The sequence below is a fragment of the Bactrocera dorsalis genome, chromosome 5 (genome assembly GCF_023373825.1).
Source record: "Bactrocera dorsalis isolate Fly_Bdor chromosome 5, ASM2337382v1, whole genome shotgun sequence".
NCBI classification, from domain to species: Eukaryota; Metazoa; Arthropoda; class Insecta; order Diptera; family Tephritidae; genus Bactrocera; species Bactrocera dorsalis.
The window spans coordinates 70439641-70463546 of record NC_064307.1 but is presented as its reverse complement, the minus strand read 5'-3'; the positions used below and the strand labels follow the sequence as shown (position 1 = coordinate 70463546).

The following is a 23906-nucleotide window of genomic DNA, read 5'->3' as shown; positions in this document are numbered from 1 at the left end:
TGTTGGTATGCATATTTACGAATGTCAAATAAAACATGGAACGATACAAGTTGATTTGATATTCAACTCCAGTTTATAAAAAAAATATGAAAAGATTTGTTTATAAAATTACAAGTACATACAATTATTAAACCAAATTATATGTTAATTGCGTATTATTAAAAAAAAATTATATAAATATAAATTTCTATAGTAAAAAGTTGCCAGATTGAATAAGTTAATTATGTTAACTTGCTTTACTTTTTGTGTAAAATCGACCTCAATTAGTAAAGAACCTAAATAAAAATGTAACAAACTGTTATTAAAAATTAAATTATTATTTCTAAGAAATGGTTGCGTTAATTCTTCAATGTAATTATATTGCATGTAAACATGGCTTTAGGTAATCTACTTTTTTCTATGTGGCCACATTTTATAAATTCAATAAAATTTGCTCGTTCCTTGCAGAAGTCGCCGCTTCGTGCCATTCGTTTACTTTCGTTCGCCGCGAACGGTAATATTTGTAGAAATCTTAAACATTTGCGATATACATATATATACATACATATATACCATTCGCATCGAACGCTTTTATTTAAAACGCATTAGGGATATTATAGGCGTTTTACTAAACAAAAGTAAAATTGCAGTATCAGTTCTAGCGATATACTAATGTTTTTGAAGTAAAAACTATTTTGTGAAAAATAGTGTTCGCACAAGCCTGCAAAGTTTTTAATTAAAAAAACATCCGTGTTTTTCAATTTTAAACGGATTGTTTGAATAAGTGGGAGCCTCAATTAATTTAAAAGCAAATTATTGGTTGATAGGACATCTCTTACTCATAATTTCTTGATTTGAGTTTGTGGTTGTGAGGTTAAGCGTTTTATTAGTATTTACTTGTTTTAATTACATTTCGAACATAAAAAAGTACGCTCACTACAAATCACGTAAATTTATAACGCACATATCCAGCCGTCCGTCGATTAGTGATACCTTTATAAATAAACAAGAAGTGTGGAATTAAAAGTAGACTGTATATCAAGCGCCCAAAAGCACACACACATAAACTAAAATCCAACAAGATGACCTCGACTCCACCAAAAACGGGCGAAGATTTGCTTGGCGGTAAGTAGTTTTACAATTGTGCATATATACGCTTGTATTTTACATTATCTACAACAGTCTACATAATAAGTATCTATGTAAAAGTCGCAAATCAATTCGATGTTGTTTTGCCACGTTAATACATAAATCGTTGCTATTTTAGAAGCCACTCAACTCAGCAGCCATTTTTGAGAGCTTTCTCGTCATTTTGTCTGGCATTTTTTCAAGCTACTACATTTTTTAAGGTGTTGTTAGTTTTTATTTTGAAGTGTTGTTTACCTTTTATCGGCGTTAAGCCAGCGAGTATCTCTTCGTGGCTAACTTTGTTTTTGTGTATGTACATTTGTGGTTGTGTTTCATTTACGTAGGTACATACCAGTTTTCTTTCCATTACTTATCTAGTTTCATTTATTTTTGCATTTTCATTTTCTTATTTACTTCTGTATTTGTTGACTTTTAAGTGCTAGGCAAATGGTAAAATTTGGTGTTGTTTTGCTTATTTACAGTGCCATTGTTGTTGCGTATTACTGTCCCCAATTGGTTTTGAAATTATGACTTTTATTTACCTAAAATTATTTACATAAATACAATAATACGAAAATTATTAATTAAATGGTTAAGACAATCTTATTTGTACACAGCGGTTTCTTTGAGGTTTGAAAGTTTACATAATACAAGCCTCAAAAAACAACAGTTGTTGTGATAGAAGATAAAAGAATCAATTTGGTTTTTTTCCAAAATAAAAGCAAGCTTAGAAGAGTGCCCGTGTTAGCGCAGGCGCTATTTTTGACATTACGAATGTAAAATAGAAAAGTGAGCAGATAAAATTGGATGCCTGTTTTGGTAAACAAGCGAATTTCTAAGGTAGGTAGATATTGAATGATTCGCTCGGGGGTTATTTCTTAGCTGTTACTCATATAAGCCGCCATTTGTTATGCCAGACTTTTCCGCTTGGAATAATCGTGTAAATATGTATGTATGTATGTACATACATATACGTATATGCATCACATCTGTTAACTGTCGGACACCACCACCTCTGCATCTGCTTTTGGTTCCGGTTTTTTGCGTCTTTGTATTGACGCCATTTTCCTGTTGTCGACACACACGTCAGACTCACCACTCAGTGCTCTTACAACGGCACGTAGTCACTTTTGACTCTTGTAACGAAGTTAAAAAGCAAAACAAAAGTTTTCAAAACAGATAGGAACTTAAAATAATAGCCATATTGGGTGCTATGCGATTTTTTTTTATTTTTTCAAATAATTCGAATGCTGACTTCATTTCTTAGCAAAAAATTAAATTTTTTTATAGATTTTTTATTTATTTTATAAAATAGTGAATCAATAGATATTTAGAAAATGTGTAATAATTTTGTTAGTGAATCAATTGTTATTTAGAAATGTTATGTGTAACAATTCTGTTATTGCTGTGCACATCCTTTACTTCTTCATGTTTTAATTCTCCGTCTGCGAATGCACAAATAACACCTATGTACATTCACACACACATATGTATGTACTATGTACCTCCATTGACGTCATAGGTTTATACTATAATTTCTGGCATAGCTTTATAAGTACGTTGTTGGTATTTTTACCAAAGAAACCTCCATGTACATACATACATATATTCACAATTTTCATGGACATTCATACATATGTATGTACATATATTCCAAATGCAGATTCAATATAGAGCAAAGCTACTTCAGGTTAACGAATTTTGTAAATTTGAAAGCAATTATTATGGGTCAAAATCTCCTGAGTTGGCAGTGTTCACCTATGAAGCTATTTTAAATTGGATATTCACAATAAAAATTGAAAGTTTATTCACCTACATATGAATATATTTATTATATGAATACAATTGTTTACATTTGTCTAACAATTAAATACATATATACATATATACACATGCACTAGCAAACTCACGTTTTTATATTGTTCCCATATACCTCAGCGTCGTAAAAAATGTTGTTACGTGAGTGAATTGCATTTTTTGTTTATTTTATTTTTACATTTGGTTATTCTTATTATTTTATTTCCTTAATTGTGTTAAATATATATTTATAAATTAAACAATGTACAATGTATTCAATTATCAAAAATTTTTCATATCTTGAAAATTCACAATGCGTAGTACTATGAATTGTTTTCTCCTCGCTCCTGTCGCTATGATAAAATTTATATTTTTGTAGTATAGGTACATAACCTTTCTCCTAAAGTGCTACAATATTGTTCTGTTTATTTTATTTTTGTCATATGCGTCGTATCGCTTACTTCCTACCATTTGGCGCCTGTGTATCTGTTAAGTCGATTATATATTTTCATTCATGTGGGGCAATGTACATACATGCATCTGTATTGGCGAATGGTTTTATTGCTTCCAATCGGATACCAGCTGTCGACGTTGACTTCCTTTGTTTATTTGTTTAAAAGTGCTGTCTTCTTGCTATTTATTTTTCCCACTTGACTGTTGATATGCTTTGTTCATTTTTATTTTGATGTGCTAATAAACTTGTGAATTCAATAAATTAGCTTCGTCATTTTGTTTGTAATTCACGTAAAAAATAAGAACACAAACGAACAGTTAAAACATGTTAAGTAAAAAGCGCAAAGCAGGTACTTAAAGGTGGATTACGAATTTCACCACATTTTTCCTCAGGTGAAAAGTGTGATTCATTACTGATATTTACATTTATAGCAAAATTTTAAAGTGACAAATAGTAGTTAGACTTGTATAGAAAACTTTTTTGTTTGAATAGATATCTTCAATCAATTTGAAAATGATTATTTTCTAGAGCAACGCTATAATCTCCGAATATATGGGTCAGATCGGACATATGTATGTATGTATAACAATCAATATGTAGATCTTCTATAGTTTTTTTTTTTTTATTTCAAATTTTTACCAAATCACGTAGTGTACGTATACGTACATACGTTTTTTTATTGTCAATACATCAGCTTATCTAATGTGTTTCCCACACTATGCTCAATTGCATTATTTATTGACATTACGCGGCAATTTTCACCTCTGCTGTATTTGTTATTATCTTATTTTTTATATTGATTTTCCACTTGAAAGCATGTGTTTTTCGATGCCCCTTTTTCAAGGCTCAACTATTAACATTAGTTTCGGTGCTTTTGGTCTATTCTCTTGTGTAAACATATCTGACGTCGCGTTTTGTAGACCCCTTCCCTTCTGCATTGTCTCAGTGTGGCAGCAACTGCTTGAGACGTCGCCACTCGTAGTGTAAACAATTTTTTTTTGTGGCATTTCGGTTTTCATCTAACACTTTGTGTACAAAATTTTCGTTTTAACAACACGCCTTATTTTGCTCTTTTCAACTTGACTTTTGTTTACTTCTCGTTGATTCTTTAGCACTTGCAATCATTTTTACGTTTACCTCAATTTTTCTTGTTAACAGCAAAGTTTATTGAACGCTACAAGCATATAATATAAACTATTTATATATCTAAACATATAATTTGTTATTATCAGCTTCGTGCTTAGTACGATTAAAAACTGGTACAGACGTATTTTTCATGATAATTCATTCATAATGTTTTTCTACTGCCACCCGAGTGTACATTTTTTGCTGCTCTTATAAAGAATTGATTTATGTGTGTTTGCATTTGTGTATCTATGTATGTAGTATGTATAAAACAGCCGGTTTTTAGCGATATTTTCAGCGTAAGCGGCATATTTGGCACATATTTATGGGCGTGCTTCAACCGGTTATGCAGCTACATACTTAATAATACACAAAACATATGTATGTACATACATACATATACTTACTATACGTTATTTGGATTTTCGCTCACTTTGAAATGAAATTCGTAGCATAAAAATCAACAAGTTCGTACCAACTGATCAAAATTAACCCGGACTGACAAATAAAAATATGCCATGTATTACACATACATACATATATATTATTTTTGGTTCTCTAATACTTATGTATGTACGTTAATTTGTAATATTTTTCCTTTGATGTGTACCACTTTATCACAAACGCGTATCAGCTTTTGCTTACTGCGTAGTAAACCGCCACCACGTTTTTAGCAAAGCCCATTGATAGTGACTTGAAGTGTTTGTAAATATTACATCACGGTTCCACGCGCTGCGCGAAAGACTGACTGTATGTGGCTTTGTATAAGAACAAATCAATGTATGATTAATTCTTTGCTATTTTTAGACCCCACAAATCGACGACTACTTATACCTGTATGTACATACATATACATATATAAATACATTTTGTTTTGCTAATTCTCTTTACGAGTACCTGTGGACGTTACGAGCTACGTTTTCTATAGATGCGACTCATTGCCTGTCTATTATTCGCCATGTGCAGGTGTAAATAGTGTTTACGTTATCGCTTCGAATGCCAGTTTGACATCACGTACGCTTTTCATATTGCAGTGGTTGTCACCATGCCACTATTATGTGGCTGTAGACCTGACTGTACGTGTTGCATGTAATTTTGCGGCTTCTCGTAAGCCAAACACATGTCTGCAATTCCTTTTAAATGTATACCTGGCATTTTTGAAATTTTTAATAGGAAAATGTACGTATCTGTATACCTATTGTTTGAAGTATACTTCCTCTACCTACATACGTCAATGTTAAGTGAAGGCCTTAACGGCAGCGTGAAAAATTGGCTGATAGCTCAAACTTCGTATATTCATGAGATTAAAAAGACGAACTTGTATTGAAAAGCAGGCAGGTGTAAAAAATACAACAGATATAATATTTTTTTTTTAATTTTAAGCTGTCTAAAACTTAAAATTCTTAACAGATCTTTATATTATTAATAGTAGCCACATTTCATACTTTACATAAGGCTTAACAGAAAATGACATCTATGTTATGTTATAGTGATAATATGAATATAATATTAATAAATGCATTATTGAATCTAAATTAATGCTATAACAGTTATTAACATCGGCAATAACATCACATGTACATCCGCTAACATTTTCGAATTTTCGTATCCTTTTGCAAATCAGCAAATGTTATAGTAACAGCGTTTAACGTAGTGCTATTAAATATCCATATGGTTGTAGCAGAGAATGTTAAAGATGATAAATTAACATTCTTTGCGATCATCAGCATTTTTATTTCGTCCTTCAGCCAATCTAAAAATATTTAATGATCTCCCTACCTAAGATTATAGCTAAAATGTCTGCGAACTAAGAAAGCCAAACAATAAGAAATTCGCACAGCTGCTATTACTGACCTCTCCGCTCTATTACAGGTATATTACAATGCGTTCCCAAGAATTACTTTGCAAAAGCAGACTAAGACAATACCACCAGCTACACCTGAAAAGAGAGAATAAACGAAAAATATTCCTAACTATAACTTATTAGGCTGTCTGAAGCATTAACGCAAATTAAACTCTGTCTGTTGTAAAACTATTTAGGCACAGCATGTGACGAAAACGATGTTAAGAGCAGCTGAAAAGGATTTTTAGGTATTGAAGAAAGTTCAAAGAATCGCATCTTAATACAAATATTTCTCCGCATTCTTAAGATTACTAGAAATTATATGTATGTAATTTGTCAGAAAATGTGTGTGTTCATTTCATTTGCTATTGTCCCTTTCATTAATTTAGCAAATGAATGTAGCTTATATGCACACCGCAGATATGTTCTAAATTTCAACTTGATTTTCCATATAACGCGTAAATTGTAAAAGTCTGGCAATATCTATAACCAAAGTAAACAAATGCAAATATTTAGATAACATGTTTTGCTACAAACAACTGCATAAATTGTGGATATTACAACACCTGTTGTTTACCTCGATATATGAGTACCAGCCAAACCACAGTGCGTTATAATTCTAAGCAATTGATACCCCGCAGTTGGATATTGAGTATTGCCGTTTGCATTTACGCATTACTATGCTTTAATGCATGCAATCTAAATATAAAATGCAACAAAAAAATTCCATATATTTGCTATGAGAGTGTGGTTTTCGATAAAATGTAATTAAAGCTACTTTTATTAAAGATACATATGTAATAATTTGAGGTGGCCAGACATGAACCCACATTATAACATGCGATTTACTTATTTACATGCATATATTATTAAATAAACATATTTACTGCTTGCGTCCTTGTACAATCTGCTTTATTTTCTGACACACATACACAATAGGCTGCCCACATAAAGCCGCTATAAATGCGAAAATTGATTGATCGTGACACGTGATCGCTATACAATGTATAATAAATATAAATATGTATGCATGTGCCGGACATTCTAATTAGTCTATTGGTATATTAGTTGCATTGTGTTTTAAATACTTTAGTAGATGGGGCTTGGGGCTTAAGGAAACGTGCAATTACATGCATACAAACGCTCATTTACTTTCAGTGTTCCATAGTTCTTACGTCTTTATTCGCACTTACAGCACGTGCTTTCTAACTACTTGCAGTCAATTTATTTCATATTTATGTTGCTTATGTACATATTTATATAAGCACATGGTATTTATCGGCACTTTTTAACTCATTTGCAACGATTTTTACTGCCATTATTGCTGAGCAGTTCTCATGTAGTCGTTTACTTGCGTTGGCTGTCCATTTTTCAATTGCTACTAATTTACACAATATGTGTTTGTTTGTTTTTATGTAAATTCAGCAAATAGTTGTTAGAAAAGCCAATTATAGTTACAATTAAATCTTGCTGACGTCTGCTAAAAATACTTTATTTCTACTAAGTCTTCCTTAGTGAATGTCGGCTCCGTTTGTTATTTGATTTATTATGTTTAGCATCTGATCAAATTTGCCTCGGACTGACAAAGAAAAAATAAATTTTCTGGTATTTCAACAGAAATCTTTGTCATTGCTCTAAATAGGTTTTTAATCTTTAATTATTTCTGAGCAATAAAATCAAATTTTTCCCAATCAGCTATCTAACCAATATTTGCCCCATGAAAGCAAAGTAACCTTATCTGCTAGTGTCTGGCAAATGTCATTATAAAATAAATCAACAAAACTTAACATTTACATCGCGTTGTGCGACTAGCGTTTAGATTTGAAATTTTAGTATTTCCCCAGATAAATACGTTTCTGACGTCCGCCCTCTCGATAAACGTTTTTTGCGGCACTCTAAAACATTACACATTACTTATGCATGTATTGAGAACGTTTTATTCATACATTTACATACCGTAATAGTTCGAATAAATATACTATACACGTGTAAGTTATATACTTGTGTACATATGGTATTTTAGATTTCAGTAGCGATTTGATTTCCACTCGCGTCGTTTTATTTACATTAAAAACGAATATCGAGAGTTTCGTATATAAACGAAATGAATAATTTCAATGTACGCACTTTATGATAAATGGGGACTGTTGAAAATAAAACCAACAAAAAGCGATAGTGAGTGGTACGACAACAAAACAGTATCAATTTCCCGCTCCTATATGTACATTAATGTTTTCTATATAGTATGGTGTTAAATGGTAGTATTCCGGCGGTTCACACTGAGGCTATAGCTAAAATAACTCGGCAGTAATTTTGTAGAAATTTTATTTCTTTCTAACTAATTGGATTAGAGACAGGCGTTCCGCATTGTCAGCTGTTAAATTTCCTAACTCGTAATATTTTCCGTTACTGACACATGCTCTAATATACTATATAAGTATATTTACATATAGTTAATTAATATTTAAAACGATCGGGTGATAAAGTTAACTTTTCTGTTGTTATTACTTGCTGAACCGAATTAATTACTTTGCAAATGAGATGCTAAGGCCTTCAAAAATTATCTATATTTACTTTTACAGTCTTTCGGCGAGAAAGTTTTTCTTATCACTGAACAATTTTGTAAATATGTACTCATGTATATATTATGAATGTATGTACATATTTAGATACACATACATATATACATCTAAGTGTGTAAGCGCTATTTTCATTTAGCTACGAATTATGGACACATTTGTTATTTATGTCAATTATATATTATAAACCATAATTACAATATACATACATATGTATACACATATTTTGTAAAAACTGTTACTGATAATTACACTGTAATAAACTACTTAAGGTTAAAAACTTAGCGCACTAACCTCAAAATGTTAATTTTTCGGGGTTTTCGTGGTATATTTACTTTCTATCTATATTCATAAGCGTTATCTATTTGTGTCAACTGCCAAACATTCCAAATAATCATTAAAAATCCACAAAAGGGGAAGTCTTTCGTTTGGTGGGGAGTACCAACGTCACAGCTACCCAAAATGTTAGGTGCGCACTTTCATACTTATCACAAACTGTTTCATTCATATACATATGTATATGTATATAGTACATATATAGTACATATGTACATGTCCACATTATTGTTGAATTTGTCACCGTTTAGTAAGTATCCGCACTGTACTTATTTGTGTGCCAGCAAATTTTGAAAATTATTTTAAATGAAATGCTATTAAATTACGAATGCCCACATTCCTCACGTACAACTTTTGCAATCTCAAACAATTTATTCGTTGCCTAAATTTAATTGTGCTATTAATTTACTAGGCATTTGTAGTAAATAAAGGTTGATCCATTTTGAGATTCCCTACTTTTCTAAAGAAAAAACAAAGGAACTTCATATTTTTTGGCATTTATTTTTTTGAAGATTATCACTTTCAAATGTTGGTCGCGGTCTGGTGTTGCCTCAGATGGTCCATCCGTTGAGTCCAATTTTTGATGACTCGTTCGAGCATTTCAGCTGGTAACTGGCGAATGACACGCGTGATATTTTGCTGCAAGGCCTGAAACGCAGCGGGATGATCCGCATAGAATTTACCTTTACTTGGGTCACCCAACCAAACCTAATTATAACCCAAATTCTATTTTGTATCGTTATTTCATTATCTTGTAAATTTATGAAAATTAATAAAAGTGATGTTCCGTTGTTTTGCACTTTAAGCGGCGTTTTTTCTACCTACATTTATAATACACGCTTTTTGTTTGCTTTACTTTGCGTTTGAAATTAAACTCAACGTTTGCATTTCTTTTAGATTTTTTCTCTACAATAAAATTTAATGTTAAGTCCATGTTTATATTTACATTTCACCTTTAACCTGTCTGAGTTTTTGCGCGCTCATATTGCCTTTCATCTGTCTGCGCCTTTGGTACTACATTTCATAAGCTTATCACATGTATTATTAATAATTTTTGCTTATTTTTTTCAAATACGTACATGTGTACGAAAAGTTTCACTTCACAATTAATGAAATTTAGTAGTAAACGAAAGCGTCTTAATGATTGGAACGCTGTGCACACTACACAAACCTCGTTGAAAATGGCTGATATGACGAAATGTAAGACATAATTTCATTTGAATTAAATAATTCGCACTCTTTTTTTAAGTGATAATGCATTATCTATGACTCAATAATCACAACTACATAAATTGAAAAATTACATACAATTTTGTAGAAAATTATTTCTCGTCTTTCGGCGTCTGTGAACCAGCTTCTCAGTTTTTGAGTTATCGATCTGAAATTTTGCAACGTTCATTTACCAAGAAGTTACTCATTTGTAGAATTCACCGATATCGGACCACTATAGCCTATAGTTGCCTTAAAAAATTACTCATCAAAAGCATGTCCTTGTAGGGAAAACTTTTTTATTTGACGAGATATCTTCATGAATTTTGGCATGGAATATTGTTCAATGTAAAACTTCAATCACTGAAAAAATTTTCCAGATCGGACCATTATAGGACATAGCTGCCATACAAATTAAACAATCAAAACAAAGTTTTTTTTATGGAAACTTATAATTTAAGAAAAGTATTGAAGCTTTTTGTTAAATAAAACCCACTTACCCTAAATGTAATGAAATATTTACATTAAACATGAATTTCAGTTTCTTAACACCTGCGTCCTCAATAAATTGTTCAAATTTTGCGAATTTATATGCAAATATATACACACCTACCTAAAACCATACAATAGAATATAAAAATAGTAGCAATATATTGTACATAAATATTTATAGAATTATAGCAGATAATACATAGTTTTCGGAAATATGCATCATATATAAAAATATCCATGCATATTTTTCGAAAACTATGTATTTTTCCGGTTTGCGACTAATTTATTATTTCCTTTATTTTCAAAATACAACGTAACAATTTATATTTCCTATACTTGGTATATACATATTTAATAATATATTTATATACAAATTTGAATAATAAATGCTGTCACTTTGAATACTTAATGAAATATTTCCTGTGAAAGCGAAAGTGAATAAATAATATTTAAAATATAAAAATAAAAGTTATAAAATTATTAAAAAAATAAAATCTTCTCTTTTATGTCAGTTTAGATTAACTAATCCAAAACATCCGATAAAACAAAAATTTCACAACTCATCTTGTTCGAAATTTCTACACAGCAGCGTTGCGCAAATGTTTTCTTGCAAAAAGAAAAAAATAAAAACACGCACACACACACAGTTATAAAGCAAAGGTGAAGATAAATTAAGTAAAATTTGCGTTGCGGAATTTCAAATGCTAAAACGACGCAATCGCAATTGTTTAATTTATTTGCTTAGACTTTGTTTCGCTTTGTATATGTCGTTTGGTCTTATTTTTGTAGCCGCCATGGCGTATGAGCAACATTCAATTTAAATCTGTTACGCGCGCAATTTGCGAAAATGACGAAGATGAGAAAAGTCTCTGTAAATAGCGGCTATTAGCGTGGGTCGGTCAATGTCGTCGACACTTTGTTGTAGTTATTATTGTTGTTGTTGATGAACATTTTTATTTTTAACATGCATTTTATGCGCATCATTCAGAAGATTGCCGACGTGAGCGATAGATTTGACCACAATTGCTTACTTATATGTTTATGCAGATACATAATATACATATAGGTATGTATATATAATGCATACATGCTTTGCTGCTTCTCTGTTGATCTGCGCGTGTTGCAAATCAACTACAGCCGGCATTTTTGTGCTATTTATTCCCGCAGCATTTTTATTTGTTTACCTATTGTATTGAAGAAGAATTGTACGTACATATCTAGCGCTAGAAACGTGCATCCGCTTCGTTTGTGTGCTTCGCAATTCTTTTGCAGGCTTCGCCCATCTTCCTTGTTTCTTAAACATAATTTACTTTTTGCTCTTTGTACTTCATTTGCAGCTACAATTTATTATCTGTCAGGGGTAGTAACGAAATTTGCCGGTACTGTCTTCATATTGCAGCTGCTGCAGTGACAAAAAATATATTTTTGAAAGACCAACAACTTTTTAGAGGTCATTTTGCTGGCAGCTGTCTTCGCATTGTATGGAAACCCTTTGTTCAATGTCAGAAGCATTATTTATATTGCGTTTCGGCAAAGTATGTACATAAATACCTGAAGTCAGATTATAATTTTTTCTTTTTTTTCGGAATGCTAATTTTTCAATTGTTATTAGTATATTTTGCATTAATTTTTGTGTTTAGCTTTCAATATTTGACAGCATTTAGTAACAAATTTCATGACTGACATTATTTATATACACACATATCTTATGAGATATCCGTGATTCCCTTCTGTGTGTAACAAACTTCGTGGCAAACATGTTACTACCCTGTGCAGGGTATAAGAATCTTCAATCGCACAAATTGTTAACGTTTCGTCACAGATATTGCATTGCATGCTTATTATAATTTCAAAAATATTCCAAACGTTGTGCAGTTGCATCATAATATCCATAATATCACACCAAACATTCCGCCACTAATTGCGTTCGTGTGACTGAATTGAATGAATCGGAACTCATTGTTGTCGAACAGACTGTTATCTGTGCTACATTACATGCTCTTGTTGGTATGCGTGCCATCTAAATAATTGAAAAACTGAATACATATAAATATGTGCTAATATTAAAAATTATATCAGCTGTAACAGTAACTAGTACTGTTTGTAGTAGTAACTAGTACTGTTTGTAACTAGAGCGTAACTAGTATGCAAGTAATTGATGTAGAGATTGTTACTTCAGCTTAATATTTAATTTGAAAAATCAAAAATCGTTTCTCGAGGTGTCAAAACACGGAGTAGCTAAGAACTTGAGTTCTACATACAGCAAGAGAATTACAGAGAGTCAAATTTTTAAATTAAACCAAACCTGGAAGCCGATTCTAACAATCATCGTGTTTTGCAAACAGCTGCAAAATAATGATGCCCGTCCAGGGTTAAGAGGAACGATTCGATTGTTTGAATTGAATAGGCTCCGAAGCTACTTGACGGATTTGAAAAATTCATTCAGCTACACTCACTTCGGCAAACATGGTGTTACATATATATATTTTCGAAAAAGCTCAGTTTAACTCCCGATTTGCTATTCGACTTATACCTAAACGACTTTCTGTACATATTTGAACAATTTTATAGTTTATGTAAGCACCTATTATTTCAGGAGTTATAGTTCTAACCGGAAATGTACTTCCTCCGCGACAGCAAGCATGCAAAATTGCTTGCTGGGTGCAAGTTTCCTTAATAGCAATAGATGAATAAGTAATTGCGCGCATTTTCTCAGCATATTGTCACGTTTGAGTTTCGAAGAAGAAAACGGAAATTAAAAAATTCTAAATTATCAGACTTAACTAAGTGAAAATTGCACTTCGTGTATTAATTACACAGTGTATATCCAGGCGTTATGGCCGCTGGGTATTAAAAGTCGTGTTTGAGAAATTGCACGCGAATGAAAAGGCTGCTAAATAATGAGTCTTTAAGCTGTCTAATGTATAAATTCTAAATGAGAATAAGCAATAGCATTCTAATAACTGTGTATTGTGACAGTTATGTATCTTCGTATGTTGTGACTGATATCAGCAATGTAAACGCCACATTGATCAAGCCTAACTGTTGTTTGTCATTGAATTGTGTCATTTGATTTCGTCAACGGTATCTCAGCAATTGCAATATGAAACTGTATACTTGCATGTCTGTATGTGTGTTGGCAACGTGCATCTTATGCATCTGCTACTTAAGTGCAAATCCACTGAAGTGCGACTATAAAAATTTTATACTATAAAATTAATGCGATAAAAGTATAACAAGCTTAAGTACATATGAAGTTTATATGTAGTTTTGTATGTACATTTTGATTTTGTCATCTAGTTGCATGTACATTTAGTTGTAAAAGTCACATTGCGCTGCATACGTGATTGTGATCAGTTGATTGGAAAATATAAACAAATATAATATACCATATACATGCTTACATGCATGTGCACCATATATCGCACGCTCGAATGATCACGCAGCCTTGATGTTGATTCGATCAAACAAATATGCATGTAATGCATGTAAGGGTATTTTTTCTACTAACCACAATCGTTGTCAAATCATTTGGAACTTATGGCAGTACAATGCTGATTTTTTTGACGTGCTGTCAAATATTTCTGTGTCAAGCTTAACCTAAGCTTATAATTTTGACTTGCTTACATTTTAAAATCTAAATAGAAATATATTCTCAGAATTGAATTGTTAAATGAACCCAATATTAGTTATACACCCTGAACAGGGCATGCTAAGTTTTCCACGAAGTTTATAACACCCGTAAGGAAGCGTCAGAGACTCAGCATCACGAGCTGAGTCAATTTGGCCATGTCCGTCTACCTGTATATACGCGAACTAGTCTCTCAGTTTTTGAGGGATCAGCTTATCGTGCCATCGACTGCGGTATTCGCCATTTCTAATGCGTAAAGGACCATAAATCTAATAAGAACCATAAACTGACGTTGAGAAATACCAAAAGCTCTGTCAGGATCGGGAAGGACCACTCGTAAGTCTTTCGATACCAAACGAGTTTTCGGACAAGGCGACTTTCCATCGTGCGACTTCTGCAATCTATCGAAAATAATTCGAGCTGCAGAGCTGAATAGAGAAGGTACAATATTCTATAAGAGTGTACAGCTGCTAGCGTACGCCGTCGATATTGACGGAAGTGCATATGGATTTTAGTCGCCTTTTACGACAGGCATACCTTACCGCGGGCAAATTCTACCCCCTGCCCGCTGGGGTAATCACTGTTGATAGTCATAACTTCGAAGTCGTAGATAATTTCGTCTATCTTGGAACCAGCATTAACACCAACAACAAATCCAACGCAGAATAACTCTTGCCAACGGGAGCTACTTCCGGCTCCTATTCTACGGAAACAATATTTTCTCTATTCTATCAACTGAATGATATTTTTATATCTACATATGTATATATACTGGCCACCCCTTAAGCCACATCTAGACAAAAATTCAGTGCGTTATCTATAATAACGCACCCGTTTCTTCTAATTAATTTCAATGCTGTTTGGAGTGTATGTCTGCCCAGTTTCTACTTCGCCTAATGTGCTTACTTTACCAACATCTGCCTGGCAATCCAACGTATTGCAGCCTACCAAATAGGGCTGTAGACATTTTTCTCACTCGCCGCGTAAGTAGCTGCCTTGCGAAAGCCATAATGATGTAGCTAATGTAATAGAAGACGCTGTACGCTTAAACAAACATGTATACAAAGGCGCTGTCGTATGTCAGTAAGCCGCTAAGAGCTGCCACTACATACTTACGCACATACTCATAGATGTGTTAGCTCGCTGGGCTGCGCCACATATGGATTGCAGTGGCATGACAGCATGTCTATCAAACGACTCGTCAATCCGCTAGCGCTCCCAGGCCTTTAATTCCACTTTTGTTTGTAATCAAGTTGCTTTTTTGCGCGTTTCATATTATTAGCACTCGTACATAGACGGCGGCATATGTATTTTTGGTTTCGCTTGACTGCCATGATGTAGTACATCCGCTTGAACCCTTCAATCAGTTAATAGTGTGAATGTTTTTGATCCACACTGTATTAAAATATGTGAGAAGTACTTCGGTACTAGTCATTTCTGTGTATGTAGTAGCTTGAGACCACCCACAAATACAAGTTGCTTCACACACTCGATTCTGGCGTTTTTTCGTTGGATCGTGCATACCTAAATCCAATGCTTTTTCATTTCTCTTTGCTATTTTTTGTTATAATTAAAATTATGAGGTAATTATTTGCAATTCCCTTCAACGTTTGTATCCGTTACATACACCGTACTGTGAAAAAATTAGTTACTATAATTACTGATGCTGATAGCTAAGGTATTTATAGAATGTTGTAGCTGATGCAAGACGCGCATAAGATAACAGTATCGTAGTATCGTAGAGTATCTGTATGTATGTATGTACATATGTATGTGCATACCCAAGTTTTGCATACTGAACTTATTCACCATTTGATCAGATTTGACCCGGACTGGTCCGTTTAAAGGGTTACGTGGGTTTTGCCGGCACCTTCCCAATTAAGGAACCGGACATTTCAGGTTCATGCCCTTAAATCGTAATTCTTAATACATTTGCCATGGATGTTGCACACCCTTATCAATGTCCACAACAACTTATGGCAACCACATTTCCATGCTTAAATTGTGGCATCCGCTGACCCACAATGCTTGCCGCTTTGTGCCAACCACACATAAATTTCAATTTAAAGCCGCAATCATTTAAATGCTAAATTTATAAAAATGCTAAATGCTTAAAATAAATTCATAAAAAAAGCACACACAACTAAAAATAGTGGGGCACGCACAAAGCACCAACGCCAACAAAGAGAGAGTTTTTAGACTACATTTAATTGACTGAATGTCGGGGGCCACGCGTACATACACACATAAATACACATAGTATGCAGATACTTGTGTACCTCGGTGCATCGTTGTCTGCCAAATGATTTGTTGTGTCGCTCGCCTTGCGTGCCGGCCCGGGGTGATCGCCGTGCTTTTGTATGGCATTGAGCGCTGTGCAAAAGTTACTGCACTCTGGCTCACTGGCTCACGCCGTACAAAACAACACTTGAGATAACAGCACACACACGATATTTATACTTGTATTTAATATATAGTATGCTTATGGTATATAAGCGGAGCGACTCCTCTTAAATTATATGCTTTAATATTAACTGTGTAAATTAATGGAAGTGATTTTGTTTTATACAATCAGTGGGCACGCGGTGTAAATATGCGCACACCCTTCGGTAACAAAAATTCTTTAACTATTGTGTTCTTGTTTTTTGCAACCACGCGAATCGTAGATAAAGAATGCTGTTTTATTGCCAACTGGACGGGACCACGGCAGTGTGCTGTGGCTTGTCAACGTGGCTTTTGTGCATGCGCAATTAGCGTGGCATTCTGTAAAACTAAAGGTTGTGTTTTTGTATGCAAATATACATATTATTCCTATTGTTGTTTTTTTCGCTCTTAAGCGCAGTTGTTGTCCTTGACGCTACGATCGCTTACACAGCCGTTCAATGACTGTTTTGTAGTAAAGCCTTTTAAAAATCAGTCATATGTAAAAATATTTACATTCGTATCGAATTATAATTATATTAATCCATACTTAGTTTTACTCGCCTACCCAGTTTTTCTTGTCTTACTTGCTTTTTAAAAAATATTTTGCGATTTTGCTGCATTACCACTTCACAGCGCATATAATTTACAATAAAAACTTAGAACATTTGTCAATAACGAGTTTAGTGTGATCTAACCATTGTCTAGTGTCAAGCGAGGAAAACTTTATTTGTTTGGTAATGGCGACATATTCTGGTTTTAATTACTATCATAAATAATGGTAATTACAAGCTTACAATATCATAATACTGTTTTAGGTAAAAAACAATAATAGCTCGTTTACGCTGTAACACATTGTTTGACAAAATGCCAAATGATCAAAATTGACCCGGATTGACAAAACAAAACAATAATAGCTCGTTTACACTGTGATACATTGTATGACAAAAGATCAACTGATCAAATTTGAACCGAATAGACAATATAAAAACCACTTTTCCACGTATTTTACTGATCGGATCAAATTTGACCCGGACTGACAAAACAAAACAATAATGGCTGATTTACATTGTGACACATTGTTTGACAAAATGCCAAATGATCAAATTTGAACCGGACTGACAAACTTACAAACCTTTATTATCGCCTTCAATTTGAGCCAATACAAGCATGTCAACGCTATTAGTCCAATGTGACTAAGGCTCTGCCGGGATGGCCTTCGTTCTCTTCAGATCGAATTTTTGTTTCCAAATAGGCTAATTTGTTGTCAAGCATATCATTTAGGACCACCACTCGAGTTGTTTTTGTACACAATTTAAGTCCTTTGGTACGAGTCTAGTATTGATAGGCTTCGTACACAAAATATTGACCAAAATTTGATGTCTCTCTGATGACAATACGACGTTATTATTAAAAGAAGGGGATGTACTTGTACTACTCTCATGTGTCACTGCATGCTTTCTGCTACTCAAATACTTTGGTTACTGTAAAGTAGACTTCCCGGAAACACTTCTGCAACAGTCCGGGTCAAATTTGATCGGATGTTTTTTATCCGGCCAAGGACTATCAACTCGACACCATACCTCAAAATTAAATAGAAATATTTTCTATTTCTCTAACTACAATATTGTTCAAGACAGTTAAGGTTGTTGGGTTTGTAGATTCTACGCTATCCCTTTAATCGCCTTTTATTTCACTTTTGATAACGTTTTGCACGAACATTAATCATCACTTGTTTCGCACTTATTTTGTGGTCATTAAACTTGTTTATCATGATCGACAAGCGTCATAACTGTGCAAAAAACATCTAAGTAAAATAAAACCAAATTAGCACGACTGCCATCGTCAGCTGATATGAAAATGCACCAACAATTCGCGAGTGGTCAGGTGCGGAAAGTATAATTGTTATTTATTTACAAAGTATGTATGTATACTATAGTATATGTATGTATATAGTAAATCGGCTATGCCTACAAACATAGCATTGCACGATTTATCTACAAAAGTATATTTGTACATAATAAAACTGAAACGGTGAAATTCAAAACATAGCCAGCTACGCAGTTTCGTTTTATAACAATGAGGGAACGTTTTACACTTTTTTCTGGTGAGGTCCATCCTAATTAGGGTGCGAATTATAGTATTTGCGAAAATAAAAAGATAAAAAGAAGGGCGGGCGGGCAATAAAAAGTTGGTTTACAAATTATTTGAATTATATGTAGATCTTCATTGATATACGAAACAGTTTTTTTACTGAAAAAATTATTAACAATTTTTTAGACGAATTTTATGTAGTATATGATTATAAGTATACTTAAAAATATGTTTTAAGGGTAACAAATTGCAAAAGTTATGGTCATATGGCGGCTGATCAAATTTGACCCGGATTTGTAAAAAAAATATATAGTTTTGTTTTTATAAAAATATTTAGTATCGCCTTCCAAAGAGACTCCTGAGGCAAAACAAGCATGCCAATGCTTAAACAAAGTTTCCTTAAACTTGTTGTAAGTCTGGTCTGGGATGTTTGCTTACAATAACACATGGTTGTAGCGTATTATTATGAAGTTAAAAATAAAGGAGTGTTCATTGTATTTATTTCGATTTTTATTGCACAATAATAAAATAAAATTTTCTCAATTATAGTGGGGTGTGCTATATTTTACACCTTAAATTAATTTTTTATTGTTTTCTTTATGAAAGAAATGTCAACAACTTTCAAGTCGTTAACTTCAATGTCCTTGGTTTCATACAGCCAATAATATGATTAGCTTGTCCGTCATGATTGTTATAGAAAGTAAATGTAAGAAGACTGTGTAATCTGATTAAGGCAGCGACACTAATGGCCATCGCCTTCGCCATCGCCGTCTATTTTACTGTCTATGCACCTTCCTGTCTGCTTATCTATGTATAATACTCCTTTTGTTTGTTCAACAGACAATCGACATAGGAAAATTATTTTAATGACGACCGGCGACAGGAGCCCTTGCTGTCTGTCTCTCCTTAAAAAAAATATGACTCTGGTATTTTCGTCTATGAAAATATGTGTGTGGTGGAAAATATTTCATACGCTTGTTTGTATGTTTATACCTTTGTGGGGTTTTTGACCGCCACGTGCGATTTTATTTTACGCTCTTGTACATACTTATATATATTAATATATAACTATTTTCCTAAACTTTATTTCACATTTTATTTGGTTTTCTCTATTGTTAGTTTATTGTGTGCATTTACGATTATCATTCGCTACTCTATAATAAGACGTTGTGCTTTTTATTACATACATATGTATACATAAGTATGTATGTATATTTTCGTTCAATATTATTATTTGCTCACTTGTCTGCTATTACCTCACTATTCACAGTTTCAAAGCAATTTTATGTAAATATATTTAAATATACTTATAAACTGGTAGTACTTAGTACAGAATATCAGCTGATCTTTATTTACATATGTACGTATAATTGTTTATTACCGAGTTCGTATTCTTTGGAAGATTCTATTAATTTTGAAACCACTGATAAATTTCATGAGTAATGCTTTCTTGGTAGAAAAACACTCATAGATTCTATGACTGTCGTAGAACCTTGCTGATTTAATCCAAATTGGGTTTCTTACCAAATTTTACAATGAAATTATTAATCGAACGAATCAAATTTGACCCGGATTGACCGTGTTACTAGATTTAAGTCTTCGGTCAGACTTTGTAGCTTACCACTTGAGTACCCGACAACTCAATGACTGGTGCCAATTGTCACTTGAACTTCAAATGTTTTTTCATTAGAAGGAAACTCATTCAAAGTCTATAATATCAGTTCAAGCTGAGTAGCTACTGACAAAGACTATGTTGAAATTTCTAGGCAAGCCAAAAATGCAGACATAGTGCATATGGATTTTAGTCGCCTCTTACGACAGGCATACCTTACCGCGGGCAAATTCTACCCCCTGCCCGCTGGGGGAAACACGTATGCAACATTTGGAAACTTGACTTTTCTTCTGTCCCTCTTTTGATGAATTAAATTGTTGGCATTGTTTTTTTTATAGGTTCGTATTAGTACATACATACATATGTATATTGCAAGTAGATACGAGCTCGTGCTTGTTTACGTTCTCTCTATATGTATACTATGCATATATGTATACATATACAGGTACATATGTATACCATTAATTTATATGCAATTGCGTCTTTTATGTTTCAATCTGAGTGATTTTAAACATTTCTACTCATTTATTCGAGTAAATGAGCATATTTGCTCAGTACTTTGTATAAGCTATGTATGTAAATATATGTATATATTTTTAATTTATTTTCTCTATGTGCAAGTACTACTTTGCATTTTCAATAATATTTACCACCTTTGTTGCTGTTGACGATCCATTAACTCCATGCCAATTTGTTTACCTGCGCAAATATACGTAAGTTACACAGTTTGCTGTGGGTCGTCAGTCAGCTGCTGTTGATTCTCTTTGTTATTTATGAAATATACATAGCAGTGCAAAAAAATTTCTGCGATTGTATATGAGACCAGTCTTGAGTCTTTACGATAAGCCTTCCTGGTGTTGGAGAGTGTGTCCATTAGAGCGCCACTCAGTAGACAAAAGATAATTCAGTCAGTTAGTGAATTTATTGCAGCGCAGCTGGCTATATCTGTATATCGTGTATCCGCTTTCGTTGAAATTCGCACAAAGAGCTTTTGAACTCACAGGTTTTGTGTTTACGAGTTTTTTTCTATTTACTTGTTGTTGTCTGCAGTTTCTTTGTTTGCTGCACTTTGGCCAGCAATTTACACTATTTTGTGTTTTTGTTGATAAATTCGCATTGATATTGTTGCAGTTGCAATTGTGCGCATTAACCACCACATCTGATATTTAAATATGTATAATATATTTATTGTAATTTTTTTTTAAATAAAATTTTACTTGATATCAAACTTTTTATCAATATTTTTTAGAATCTTGGATTGAGCTGAGCAGTGCCGCTACAATGGCTGGCGTGAAGAGCCCCGACAGAATCACACCATTGCCTTTCGCAAGTGGCGAGGAATATTTACGTTTGCTGCGTGAGGCGCAACGCGAATCAAATCAATCCAGTCGTGTTGTCTCCCTAGCCAGTTCGCGACGTGATACACCCAGGGATAGGTATGTGTCTAGCAAACTATTTTTTAACTATACTTTTCTTTAATAAATATATATTTATGCTTTTTATAGCCCGAAATCACCACCCAACAGCCCGAATACCGAACTCACACCTGACGAAGATCTCAAAAATGTTTACATAAATTATTGGAGCAAGGTTTGTAGTACTAAATATAAGTTATTTAAAGCATTATGATTTTAATATACATGTATGTACTTATTGTAGGATGGCGATAGTCACAAAGACACCGATTGGCTGGATGAATGGAATAGCCGACCGGATCAACAACCACCAAAGTATGTGTGAGCAAACGATATTTTGCACATATGTATATAACTATAATTTTACTATAAATAGTACTAAAGTTTAAAGTTTAGCTTAAAATTTAAAAATATCTTTAATAATAATTTTCGAATTTTAACAATTGTCATTTAATTTTTCAGAGATTGGAAATTCGAACATCCACAAAAGAAAAAGAGCTCAGGTTATTCCATACGTTTGACTCGCGTTGGCAAGAACTCGCTCTTTTCCAGAGAAATACTATACTCGCTCATTCTTTCAAATGTACTATCCTTGCTATTGGGCGCTGGACTGGGGTAAGCATATCTACATATATTATTTTTAATAGGCATTGAAAAATATATTAACTTTAATATTTTTTTTCCAGCTTGTGGCTGAGCAAACGTGGCATCCTCTTGACCCGAGTCGTCATTGACTGAACTGAATGTTAAAGAAAAGTGATTTATATACATATTATTCTAATTTTATAATTTTAAACGGAGCGAAATGCAAAAGCAAAAAAGGAGCGAAAACAAAAAATACATAAGCAACATATAAATATTTTCAATAAATACAAAATTGAAGAATTAAAATAAATACGAGATGTAATGCAAAAATGTTAAGGAGCTAACATACGAAGAAGAATTAAAAATATTTTCATACCAACAAAACAAAAAAGATGAATTAAAAAAAACAGTGGAGATATTTATAGCAAAGTATAGGAGTAATGCACATCTGACTTGGCGTTAAGAAGATAAGCAAATCATTTTTAATTTTTTCAATTTTTATTTGTGTATTCCATAAAAACAATTTTCATAAACCAATACTAACGTGTACTGAACGCATGGCAGTATGTATTTGTAAGTTGTGCGACAGCTATGATAATCATTGCAGATGATGAAAGCGAATTACATTTTATATTGCAATGTTATTGTAAATTAATTTAATTGTAATTGCACATATGTAAATACATGCATATGTGCACGATGGAAAATACTAGAAAAATTAACGTTGTGTGATTTGATTTAATTGCTTGTCATTTGACAGCTAATCAGCTGTTGAATTTAAAAATAAGCTTGTAAAAGTATTTTACAAATCACACATGCGGAACAAATCGTTGTATATCAAAAGAATACAAAATATAAGTATATACAAAACTATTTAAAATGTACTAACTGATCGAAACGTGCGACACAAGAGTGGGCTCAGGTCTTTTATTATTACATATATTATACCGAATTTTTCAAACTTAAAATGCGATTTATTATTCTTACGAAAGTGCTTTGTATTTGAACTTTTTTACAACATTTATTATTAAATAAATATATCTAAACTATTTTAATGCGTTTATGATGAAAATAAAACAATGAGTGTAACAAAAGATATGCACTAGAAATTAGTATGTAGCATACTTTATTAGTAATAATGATAAAAATAATTGTAAAACATAAATATTTCATTCATATTTGAAATAATTTTTTGTCTTACAAAGC

The 23906-nt window shown here is 32.9% G+C and overlaps 1 protein-coding gene across 1 annotated transcript; it reads left to right on the top strand.

Moving 5' to 3' along the window:
- Window positions 1-470: 470 nt before the first annotated feature.
- Window positions 471-23749, top strand: LOC105227188 (BCL2/adenovirus E1B 19 kDa protein-interacting protein 3). Its single transcript, XM_049458212.1, has 6 exons — window positions 471-1104; window positions 21950-22136; window positions 22206-22290; window positions 22360-22430; window positions 22578-22730; window positions 22802-23749. Exons 1-6 carry the CDS (start codon window positions 1062-1064, stop codon window positions 22851-22853), a joined length of 591 nt encoding a protein of 196 aa, XP_049314169.1. The 5' UTR covers window positions 471-1061; the 3' UTR covers window positions 22854-23749.
- Window positions 23750-23906: the final 157 nt, after the last annotated feature.